The following is a 12,389-nucleotide window of genomic DNA, read 5'->3' as shown; positions in this document are numbered from 1 at the left end:
CAGGATTTTGATTTGTGCTTTCTAGCTCAATAAAATTTATGTGTTTTTCCTTTATGTAAGGAAGCCACCCTCCTGCGAAAGACAGAGATTAACTAATGGTGTTTGAAAATGTTAAATCTTAATCTAGCCTCCGAGCAGTATTTGAAAACAAGTTAGTTACCACTTATTGCTAACTTGTTACCACTTTCTCATCATCAAAGTCATGTTATTTATATGGTGTCATTTGTCAGTGCTATATATATTCAGCAAATAAAAAAAAGACTAGCTGGGAGGAAAACCAGTACTTTGCATTGAAATGTTTGCAAAGGGTGGCCGTTTGTTTTATGTAAACTCCCATGATCCTGTCTTATCCAAGACTCTTGGGATCTCATTCAGAGATGTTTGTGCTGCTTTTAGTTTCTACCATGGACACTTTCAGTCCTACACAAGGAGAAATTACTGCAGTGATCTCTGGAGGACTGTTTTGGGAAACTTTGTTCCTAACAGCTTTGAAACTGGAATTGTGGGGTTTTTGTGTCTTTGCTTAACAGTCAAGTGCAAAATCAGTATGAAAAGAAAGAAAAGGAGAAGGTATTTTCTGACAAATGCATGCCCTTCTAATGTTTCCTCTCACTTTCATTATGCAACCCTTTCATCTATTTTTCGTTGCAGCTTCTTTTCCTTTTAGTTGTTTATGAGATAATGAGAGGAGAATATCTGAAAAAGTAGCTTTACCTACATTTTGAAAGCCATTAACACCAAAAATTTCGGGTGTGGGGTTAAGGGAGATGGTAACTGAAGTGAATACTGAATTGAATATGCCAGTTATCAACAATTTTGGTAATTCTGCATTGATCCAGTGTTTTCAGAATGCTGGAGTTTATAAAACAATTTGGCACAATTTTAAAAACAGATGAGTTCAGTGTATCCAAGAGATGCTGAACTGTAAAACCTGAAAATCCTGTTGCCAAAATTTACTGAAAAGGGCTGCGATGAAATGAACTCTCTGCATCTCTTTGGCTGCCAGAGAACAATCTTTTTGACCTGTTCCCCTGCTGTTAAAAGGAAACCTCAGTCTCTTGGTTGTTGTGTGAAAAGTTCTTTGTGCTAAATACGAATTTGTTTTACAGCACCAAAGATGGGCACTCTTTACAAGCAGAGGTGAGATATCCTTTGCTTTAGGAGAGTATAATCTGAGAGTCAGATTCCACCACCCATTGCAGGGTACTGAGGAATGTAAACAGTTGTACCAAAATCCCCAAACTCATTGGAGAGTAATTAAATTAAAATAAAACTAAAATAAATCTGGGCTTTTAAGCCCAGTACTGAAGATTTGCATAAAAATGGAAGAACTAGCCCTACCTAATAAATGAACAAAAAACATGGGAACACCACAAGACATGAAATCTTTTTTTGAGGTAGCAGGACTTTTATCAGGCTTAGCATGGGGACTTTGACCTTTTAACGTCATCAAGCTAAAAAAATGGATTTTGTGTATTCCACCAGGAAGTGTTAAGATTCCAAACTCAGTAAGTGCACATGTACAGAAACAGCCAGCCTTTAGGAACTTAAAGCATGTTAGAGTATGGCAACTTCAGGTAGTCAGAGGAATATATATAACAAAAATGAATTTTGAATACTAGTGATACTTCTCTTTGCTCATAAATCTTGTGAAATAGAAGTACACGTTCTCTAAAGTTCATTGCTCCAAAGCAGAACAGAAAACATTTTTCATTTAAGCAAAACTCAATCTTAAAATAGAAAAAGAACACACCTCTTAGCTGTGGTTTGCAGACAGAACAGTAGAGAACATGTTTTCCAGTGTGTTTCCTCTGGAACTTATTTGTATCTGGCCCTGCGGCAGATTTTATTCCTTGGTTTGAAAGAATAGGTTAGTATCTCTTCTTTGGTTATTTTGTGGGTCGTATATTTTTGTCGGGTAGCTACGGATCATGCAGCTTCTTTTAACCATTTTTGTGCAACTTCGTGAGATTTAGAGTGGGGTGGAAGGAGTAGTCAAAGCGTCAAGCCAGCGTATCTGGTTGTACAGGTATCTCTTTTGCTCATTCTCTTCTTTGAGCACGTACACAGGTGCACCCCCACCTCCCTTTCTTGTATCACTGACACTGTCTTTCAAGTGCTAGAGTGCTTGGGGAACCTATTTGACTGGATGTATTTGATCGTGTAAAATAGTGTAGTGGTAACACCCTAACAAAAACTGTCTTGTTTTTTCTCGCAGCAGATATGGGAGAAGAGTTTGTCAGCATGCTCACTGAACTGCTGTTTGAATTGCACGTCGCTGCTACTCCTGACAAACTTAACAAGGTCAGCACCTGTTAGCGAGCTGCCCTCTGTTTCTTGGACCGAACATTTGTTCTGAAGTCTGTCACAGAGCTGTACCTAGCTCAGTTCAGAGAGTTCAGAAAGCAAAGTACAGGAGGGTGGGACTAAAATGTTGAATATAGAAGAGCCTTCATAGAAGAAGTGAGGTTAGTGAGGCGGGACGGTTGCAGTGACAAGCTAGCACCATGGGCCGTGTTCCAAAGCCTTGAACCAGGGATGTCACAGCAGAACAGAGTTCATGAACACAGCGTGTTTGGTCTTACACACTGGGAACAAAGGTCAGGTTCAAAATAATTTTTCTTGCCCATCATGTTTATTCTTCTGAGGAACTTCTCTGGACCTTCTTAGCTCAAAGCAGTGTCTCGGATTTACCTTATCTAGCTTCAGTCATCTAAAAGTTAGATGGCTAGACCCAGTCACAGCACTAGTCGTGTATGTACAATCAGGCCCCCTTAAAGGTGAATCACCGGCTCATGTTAAGCGCAGGTGAATGTTTATCTCTCTGGCTACTTAGATAGACCATGAATAACTAGTTTAGGCTTAGGTCTTAACTTTTTTCAGTTTGACTTCAGGTTAAAAAAGAGACATCATAAATTTTCTACTAACTGTAAGAGTAGTGCGAAGTTGTATAAGACTTCAAGCGTTTTCCACTTTGATCTACTTTCATGCCTGAGAAGACAGCTGAAGATAAAGTGATTTTCTGTTTATTTTTCCTTTAAGAATTTAGTCCATCTCTCTTACTTCTCTGATCTTTTTTCCTTTTTTTTATTCCACCTTCTTATTTTTTTATTTGGAAAATATATTTTTATGTAAATTCCTTTGACGGGTACCTCATAAAGCTGAAATATTAGTAACCTCAGTATTAATACCAAGTCTGTGTGTTGGCTAGAAATATCATACCTGTGGAGGAATTATCCCTGGCTGATCCAGCTTTATGCAGTCAGAAATCCTTCTCTCTACAGTTTCTTATATATATACTTTACTAAATGCCACACAGAGGCTTGATGTATTTAAACTTCTGAATGTAAAAAGGAGTAATTAAATAAATTGTTGATTAATGTTCAGGAACATCATTTGATAGTCCCTATTTGAATTGGACTTTGGGGTTTGGTTCTCTGGCAGGCTAGGAAAAAAGCTCACGAATGGCTGGAAGAAGCCAGTTCTTCCACCCCAGTGGACATAGAAGAGAAGTTGAAAGAAAAACCCGGAGAACTTGATGAAGAAAAGACTGAAAAAGAAGTTAAAACTGACAGTGATAAAACAGAAGTAGATAGAAGCAAAACTGTGGAGGTAAGATAGGTTTTGGAGGATAAGTGTCATTAAGCAAATTGTCATACTTCAATAAGATTAATTCTTGATCTTTGTGTGTTGGTTTTATATGTTGTCCTCATTTTTTAAACTGACGGAAGTATTAAGAAATATTAATATAAAACTGTAGACCTAGCAAGAAACAAGTAAGTGTTTTTACTGTTAGTCTGTTTTCACAACTGTCGAAGTAGCAGGTCCCCTGCTTATCACATTGTTTCTATTTTTTTGATTCTATGTTTTTGTGTGTCTGTGTATGTATACACAGTGAGCTGAAGGATTCTGTGGTGTAATGTCAATAGTACATTGAGAGTCATGTCTCAACATTCCTTGACATCTCTTTCTCCCAGTGACAATACATGGAAAAACTTTATTTAAACTCTTAAATGGTTTAAATCGCAAACAGACAAACCAGAAATAGTATTTAGGCAACTCACAAGTGTTCATGCTCTTTATGAAATATAGCCCTTAAGGCTAAAAGTATTCTGTCCATTTAGACAGCCGCTCGTGTTGTTAAGGTTAATTGTGATTAAATATTTTATGCCATTATGGCAATATTAAAAGTGATTGGTATCTTTGTAAAGACTTTTTGAATGAATTCTAATAAAGAAATTATCTGTCATGCTTCCTTACCAAAAGATCCAAAGAGGGAGACAGAATTACACTTTATATACTACAGATTTGTGTGCGATTGCAGATTTCCAGCTGGCACCAGCTTGCACAATCTGTAACGCCACAGTGCTAGGTAGAAATTTTAATCAGTGCTGATAAAAGCCACTTTTTTTATTGGCAGTTTTTTGATTTCTTCTCTAGAGAGTCATCTAAGGGATGGCTTCATACTTTTCTCTCCATATGAGTAGTTATATGACTTAATCTAGAATTAAGGGATCTCTCCATTTGTTAGGACTAGGTTTAAAAGTGAAAATCTGGGAGCCTGACCTAGTTCCCACTCATATAAGTAGTATACTTGTTCCTACTAATTTTTAAGGATAAGTATAAGAGTCTGTGTTTTGTAATCTATGGATATTTGTTTTTCCAGTACTCTTTGTGAGGACGACGTTATGACTGATATTACCTCACTATTTATGTGGTGGTACTTCCAGTTTGGGTGGGGAAGGCTGTTATGTTTCAATTTTTTTAATATATAAAACTCCATCTGTATATTTATCAGTGTTGTTGTTATTGACTATATTATTCCCTGTTTTTAATTTCAGGAAATATACATGCTGTCCATTGAAAGTCTTGCTGAGGTGACTGCTCGTTGTATTGAACAGCTTCACAAAGTAGCAGAATTAATTCTGCATGGGCAGGAAGTAGAAAAAACACCTCAAGATCAAGCAAAAGTACTGACAAAGTGAGTATTAACGTGCTTCACGTGTGAACATTTGACATTTGCTTAAAATGCATGAAGTTCCCTTCAGCTTTTGACACTTCGAAGGCACAGTAAGTTCATGGATCAACAAACAGGTTTGGCTTTAGGGCCCCTGGTGCTGTATTTTCTCATATAAGCCAGCTACATAGGCTACCTGTCATTTTTTGACGTGACCTACAAAACCTTGACCTGTTCCCAGGCTCAAACTTACTTCTGCTCCAACAAGTGAAAGTACAACCTAATCTGGGTTGCATTTCCTGTTCCCTCCACGAAAGATACTTTGCTAGCATATATAGAATTTGCTTTTAGAGCACATAATGCAGTTGTCTTATCTGCCAGTTTCATGATCTAGTGTTTATCTGCCAAAAATGTACAAATATCAGTCTGTAGTTCTAAACAATAAGACTACATTTGTCAGCAACTTTGTAGTAAACCATGACAAAGCATGCATAAAGTCAAGAAGTCAGTTTATCTGGTGGAACTGAAAATTCAGAGCTCAAGTTCTCTGCAGTAATCAATTCTACTGATTTCAGTGGGTTTTGATGTTAAGATGTTGTAAGCATCCAGTAAGTAAAGTATTTAAGTAAATGTTTATCCTTAGGAATTCAAGTAACAGTAGCAAAGCCCATGGGAATATTTCAGTCTAAAACAAAGTATTTGAAAAAGTGTTTTCAGTATTAGAGCTAAGGTGTGGTGCACTGTGTGGGATGAGGTTCTCTGTGATGCACTTGTGAACGTTCAGCAAAACAGTGAAAGATCTGGGAGCAGAACTAGATCTCCTTGTTCTCTCGTGTTTTAACCACAAGGCTACTTCCTCTTTTAGTACGGAGTCGATGTTTTATTGCTTAGATAGGAAGCTTCTCGCTGTTCTCATTAAAGTTTGATTTATTTCCAGCAGTGTTTCTAGGAGATGCATTGCTGCAATCATTAGAAAAAGAATAGTTAAACTGCGAGTTTAGAGTTTAAAAAATTGAAACATTGCCCTGTCAAAAAAAGACTAGTGTTTGAGCCAACGTGACATCATTTTGCTGCTGTAGTCAGCAGTGGATTTTTCAGTAGAGGAATACAAAAACTATATCATGCACAACGTCTACCCCAAAATATTAAAAAACATTGCCATAAGCAAAATTGCCTTAAGAAAACTCTTGGCTTCTAAGATAAAGTTTATACCTGGGACAGGGTTTTTATCTGTTGACAGGACAAGGATGTATTTTTATATTTGTCTCTTTTTTTAAACAGTTTAACAAGTGCCATGTGCAATGAAGTTTCAACTTTATCAAAGAAGTTTTCCGATTCTTTAACAGCCACTGGGGTAAGAAAACAGCATTTCCTGCAGCGTTTTGGCCTTTTTTTTAAACATAGTTCACTTACTTGAAACAGGAATTATTTCCTGAGTCCTGTGGCTGTACATAAGGTACCAGCAAACAGAGCACTTCTTTCCTCAGATCAAGAACACGGAGCATTTTTACAGCAGATTCCCTGTTGCAGAGAAAGTTTGTAAGGTTTGATAGGCTGCAGTGTGTGCCCTATCTTCTAAAATCTCTCTTTCTAGACACCGTTTCACATTTTTCCTGATCACCGCTCAGCACTTCTTATCTGCTCGTGCTGAAAGGGTCCCGCTTTTGAAGTCCCACAACTTGGTGGTATTTTCTTCCACTGTTCAGCCTATCCCTTTTGGATGCATTTGTGTAAAAGTCATTAACAGGTTACACAACACTTCCAGTACCTTAAGGTGCTGTTTCTTAGAATTTGCTAAATCCCCTGACCTAGGGCCAATGTGTTTTTAGAAGGTTTCAGAGATTAGAAAAATATGTTTGGTTTTCTATCTTAAAAAAAAAATAAAAATCACCCTATCTTATATCTCAAGATACTCCATTTAGGAACATTCATTTATCTGTGACTATCTTTGTTAGAAATAGTATCCTGCTCTTCAAGACGGTTTAAAGATGACTGACATCTGAGTATTCTAGCAGGATCCAGAGGCACAAATTGTGCTGTTGCTGAAATTGTTCTGTAAATGTCAGAGAAGAACAAACTCTGGCTCTCCTGATTGCTCCATGAAAATGGGAATGTACATCAAAGGATATTTTCCCAGTTCTCCCATGAGCTCTTCCAGCACATCTCTGAACAAGTTTTTTTCAGAGTTATTTGTAGAAAACATGATTTATTGGGTTGGTTTTATTCTGAATAATTTACATTCCTTTCCATTACTCTGGGAGAAACTGCTTATTTTGCGTTTTGGGATTGTATTTTAGCATATCTTTGTGTGACACTTGCAGTAAATACATGCAGGCATATAAAAATAAATCATGCAGGGAATATTAAGCTGGCCCAGCTCAGAAAATTGGAAACTAAGGCTTTCATAAGCATTGCACTAGGTTTTGTTCTTATCAACTCTGTACTCAGTTTTTAGGGCCAGCTTTTTTTAACCTACCAACAACAGCTGGATTCACAAACTCATTCCAGTGTCCTGCAGTGTGCATTAACTCATGAGAAACTGAGAAATGGCTTAAACCATAGAATAGAATGGCCTAGGCTGGAAGGGACCTTAGAGATCAGAAAATACTGCACTTTTGGTTTTTTCCCCAAAGTAGTGCCATCCCTATAGTCACACCTGTTTAATTCAGACAGTAGTTGTAATTCTGGCTGTACACCTGCCTAGTCTGTAACGCTGGGGATGCTTCTGAGTAAGCAGTGGTGCAGAAGTGAGAAATAACAACTTTGCTTGTGATACAATATTTCTTTCAAACTTTAACTTATTTATTCATTCAATCAATAGTATTTAATAGATACTACTCTCTGTTTCAATTTATTGTCAATCACCTAAACAGTGCACTTCATAATTGATTTTGTAGTAACTGACAGTAAAATTGCTCTTTTTTTCTCTAACCATCTTCCCTTTGTTCCACCATGTTTGTCCAAACTAAAATTGAGGTGTTTTGTTTTTCTTTAAATCTGTAATACAAAAGCTGCAAGGCTGTAAGTGGAAACCTTTCAGGTAAATTAATCAGTGTTGTGTTTTCTTTGTTCTAATAAAGTTCACCGGTCCGGTACTGAAAGGAAGCAACTTTTGCTGGAAGTTACTGTCATTCTAAAAAAAACACACTGCAAAGAACAGCGAGAATAAAAATAGAGAAGAACTTTTGCCATTTAAAAAAGCAGAGGAGCTGACAAATCTTGGTTTTCTGGCCTCCAGTGCTGTCACTACTCATTGTACCAATCTTTATTCCTACCTGGTGGTTGAGGAAAACGCTGTGCGTGCTGAGCTAATTCTACTCGTCAGCCTGTGTTGTCCAGCTCAAGATATACTGCTTCCCATTTGGGGATCTCGGTGTCACCTGTTTTTCCCTGGAGGGGAATTAATCTGGGCCTTTCATGAGGAAATAAAATGAGGTTAGGAGGAACTAACCTCAGATATTTGCAAAACTTATAAGAACTTAATTTTCCTTCTTGCCTCTCTTTTTTTCCTTCTTGTCTCCTTGAAAATGAGCAAGGGGTTGGGTTAAAAAATTTTAGGGGAGATGAAAAGGACACTGGCAGACAGTTGGACAGACAATGTCATCACATAAATCTCACATCCATAGGGAACCAGGCAATTTGAAATTCTGTGATACATGAATTAATGAAAAGATAAAACCCTGGGCCCGTCTTAGTTCATTGTACTCAGTGATAGAAATACCTAGGTCTACTGAAGTGTGTATGAAATGTAGGCACAGTTATCAGGAATATTGTGATAAACAGTCTGAATAAGAATCAAGGTGAAGCAAGACCTTTATAGAATTCATAAACCCACTTCGCAGATATCCGTATATTTCTGTTAAATGTATTTCTTGTCCTGGCATTTCATTCTATTTTCCGGTTAACAGAGCAGTATGAAGGCAGAGGTTCTTAACCCCATCGTCAACAGTGTGCTATTAGAGGTAAGCCTTCACTTTTTTTTTATGTTAGGAAATGTTCTAGTAAAATGATTTTGAAATTAAACAGTCACATTTATGTCTGAAGAAAGAACTATATAAAAAGCAATGACAGTATCATTCTAGCCTTTCAGTGCGAGCTCATAAACTTCTCATTTTTGTGTCCAGCCTCTCCCACAAATACGATAGTAGTAATATTGCATTGACTGAGGATTCTTAAGAACTGTATGATGGAAGTAAGACTGGTCAGCTCTTAAATTCCGCTGCTGTATTGTTCAGAGCACAGCAGACATTTAAAATGTGCTTTTTGGCCCTTTTCTAACATTCACAAGTTACCTCTGATTAGACTTATCATTACTGTTCCGTTACCTACCTCATTGCAAAGTATTTCTGATCCACGGGTAGTTTCAGACTACTCTTTTCTTTAAAATTTGAGTTGTAGGTGTGCTGCAGGGCTTCCCACCCATGGGCATTTAGATTTTTACAGATATTCACAGTCCAGCCGCAGGCTTGGTCAGCACATAGAATCACAGAATCATTATGGTTGGAAAGAACCTCCAGGGTCATCAAGTCCAACCTTTTTCCCAGCATTTCTTTAACCACTACACCATATCCTCAAGCGCCACATCTATTCGTTCTTTAAACACCTCCAGGGATGGCGACTCTACCACCTCCCTGGGCAGCTTGTTCCAGTGCCTAACTACCCTCTCAGTGAAGAATTTCTTCCTAATATCCAATCTAAACTTCCCCTGGTGCAACTTGAGGCCATTCCCCCTCGTCCTATCATTACTAATTTGAGAGAAGAGACCCACACCAGCCTCGCTACAACCTCCTTTTAGGTAGTTGTAGAGGGCAATAAGGTCTCCTCTCAGCCTCCTCTTCTCTAGACTAAACAAACCCAGTTCCCTCAGCCTCTCTTCATAGCACATGCTTTCCAGCCCTTTCACCAGCTTTGTTGCCCTTCTCTGCACCCGCTCCAGCACCTCGATGTCCTTCTTGTACTGTGGTGACCAAAACTGGACACAGTACTCGAGGTGCGGTCTCACAAGTGCCGAGTTCAGGGGCACGATCACCTCCCTACTAATGAACAGCCGTGTGTCAGGCATCACCAAGATGTATGCGATTTCTTTTATTAGACACCGTGAGCTAATTTTCATCAGAAAAGCACAGTGGGTAAAATGTGCCTCAGTTTTATCAAGAGGGAGTAATATGCTCCTAAGTACACTGAAATGTGTACTATCTGCAGTATGAATTCTATTAACTCTACTAATTAGATCACACTTCTCTTTAAACATAAATAAGCACACAGTAGTGATTACAAATTGTCATTCTCTGTGTTCCCTTAAAAATGAGGAAAAGATTGTTTTACAATATGCACTTTTGCACCCAATTAACAGTACCTCTATGGAAAATGATGGAAAGTTGAATAGAGCTGTAGTAAAGATTACTATATGGTTCCTTCTGTTATAAGGTAAATTTGCTGTTGAAGCTGACATATCTTTCTGTGCTCCAGGGACTGCAAAATCTGGGAATGTCCAGAATTGTGGAATATGATGTTTTGTACTTCTTAAGTCTTGTATTTGTATATAAATATGTATTAGCCCAGCCTAGGATCATGGAGAATTACAAGCTGCTGTACTATTCAGCATTAGAAATTCCAAAAATAGTACTGTGTGTTAAAACTATTATAATAATTCAAACTGTTAATTTCAGTGATACTTCTTCCACCCACACCAAATTCAAAATTAGTTCTGTTGATGGGAAGACTAGCTGGTTTGTACTTTGAAAGCTACTTCTAAACACTGTGGCATTTTATTCTGTGCACATTACAAACAAAACTGTCCAACAGTTCAAACAGGGGAAATCAGATTTTTATATAGCAGGTGTAAACTATTGTAATTAATCATTTTTGTTATCTACAGATTCAAAAGTCTTGTATGAATACATATGCTAATGTAGCACGATGCAGATGTTTAAAAAAAAAAGTGTATTTAAAAAGTACAGTGTAATTCCTGAAAAGCATGACAGCTCTACTGATGAACCACATGTTTTCTCTCCCCATTAGGGTTGCAACAGCACTACTTACATTCAGGATGCTTTCCAGCTATTGCTTCCAGTTCTGCAAATCTCACATATCCAGACCAGTTGTTTGAAAGCGCAGGAGTGACAGTTTCCCAGCATTTGTCACCTCTGGGCTTAACAGAAACCACAGACTAATGTCTTTAATGTGTGCAGATAGAAGAGATGGTAAGAGATGTCTGGCCACTTAGAGTCCTTTGAAGACACTAAACGCAGTTTTGCACATGCAATATTGAACAACACTTCACAACTCCTTCAGACTTCAGACTTTAGAAGTAGTTAGTGAAGTGAAGAATTTCTTTTCCATTAGAGTATATCCTTTGCATTAATTTAAACTGAAGTTTATTGATACTAACATTGACTCAAATACGGATTCTAAATGTTGACCCTTTCAGTTGGAGACGATGTATAAAGCAAATGAGAAGGTAAAGTTTTTAAAAACATATGATCCCAAATGACCATTTCTGTTGTTTGCACCCTAACTGACAGTTACAAATGTAAATTTGAAGTCGGTTTCAATATTTAATTTTAGCCAACAGGAACAAGTTATCATAGTGTTGTGCTCCTTAAGTATTATTTACAGTAGCAAATAATAACATCGTAATAATATGCACCACTTAAATAACACTTAGTGTTGCAAGGGTTGTACAGTAATGGGTATGAACTTTACTAAATGAAAATTATGGAAGATATCCATAAAGAATTATACTGAAAATAAATTTTTGAGCCAGTTAAGAGTACCGGTAGAGCTCTATATTTGCTGACCCATAATTTTATATTCATTTATGTCTATTTCGTAATTCCAGTAACTGAAGAACGTTGCAGCCCAAAGCAGTGTTTTTAATATGCAAGGAACAGAAATGTTCCCTTTTGTTTGGCAGTTGACACTCCTCTGAAATAATCTCCTCCCAGATGTATTACCAGGTTAGCACTTCAGGGTTTAATTTGGGCTTGGAACAATATCAACATTGTTATCACATTGAGTAACTGGTACTGACAATTCAGAAATACAATTTTGGGGCATGGAAAATAAATTGTGAAAAAAGAGTTATGAGAGAATTGCTTTGGGTGGAGGAGATTGTGCGTCAGAGCTATCACCTTTTCCCTGAGGCGGTAGCTGGGCAAAGCATAACTGAGCAGCAGGACTGACGTTTTGCATTAATGCTAGGAACCGTGATGATTTGTCCGTATCCTTAGCTTAAAATCCTGAGCTGCGAACCTCAGAATTTGTATAGGCTGGTTTACCACGTAGACAGGAAGAACCTCCCAATATTTTATGTAGCCTCCTCTCCTGGGTTTTCGTCATTTATTACATTTCTTCTGGCTATTTTGTACTTCCTTCCTCTTGATACACCAATGAATTGTATTTGAATGCTTTTTAATTGCAGTTAACTTCT

The 12,389-nt window shown here is 37.6% G+C and overlaps 1 protein-coding gene across 1 annotated transcript in view; it reads left to right on the top strand.

Moving 5' to 3' along the window:
* Window positions 1–11,080, top strand: part of FAM114A1 (family with sequence similarity 114, member A1) — a gene marked incomplete at its 5' end in the record, with an annotated part of 13,073 nt that extends 1,993 nt beyond the window's left edge. Inside the window, 6 exons of the mRNA XM_009875711.1 lie at window positions 2,219–2,304; window positions 3,445–3,612; window positions 4,842–4,981; window positions 6,239–6,311; window positions 8,866–8,919; window positions 10,979–11,080. Of these exons, the coding sequence (XP_009874013.1) occupies window positions 2,219–2,304; window positions 3,445–3,612; window positions 4,842–4,981; window positions 6,239–6,311; window positions 8,866–8,919; window positions 10,979–11,080 (623 nt within the window). The remainder of the gene's footprint in view (window positions 1–2,218; window positions 2,305–3,444; window positions 3,613–4,841; window positions 4,982–6,238; window positions 6,312–8,865; window positions 8,920–10,978) is intronic.
* Window positions 11,081–12,389: the final 1,309 nt, after the last annotated feature.

The sequence above is a fragment of the Apaloderma vittatum genome, unplaced genomic scaffold (assembly GCF_000703405.1).
Source record: "Apaloderma vittatum isolate BGI_N311 unplaced genomic scaffold, ASM70340v1 scaffold31868, whole genome shotgun sequence".
Lineage (NCBI taxonomy): Eukaryota > Metazoa > Chordata > Aves > Trogoniformes > Trogonidae > Apaloderma > Apaloderma vittatum.
The sequence above is the reverse complement of the archived record's forward strand: the minus strand, read 5'-3'. Positions and strand labels throughout refer to the sequence as shown.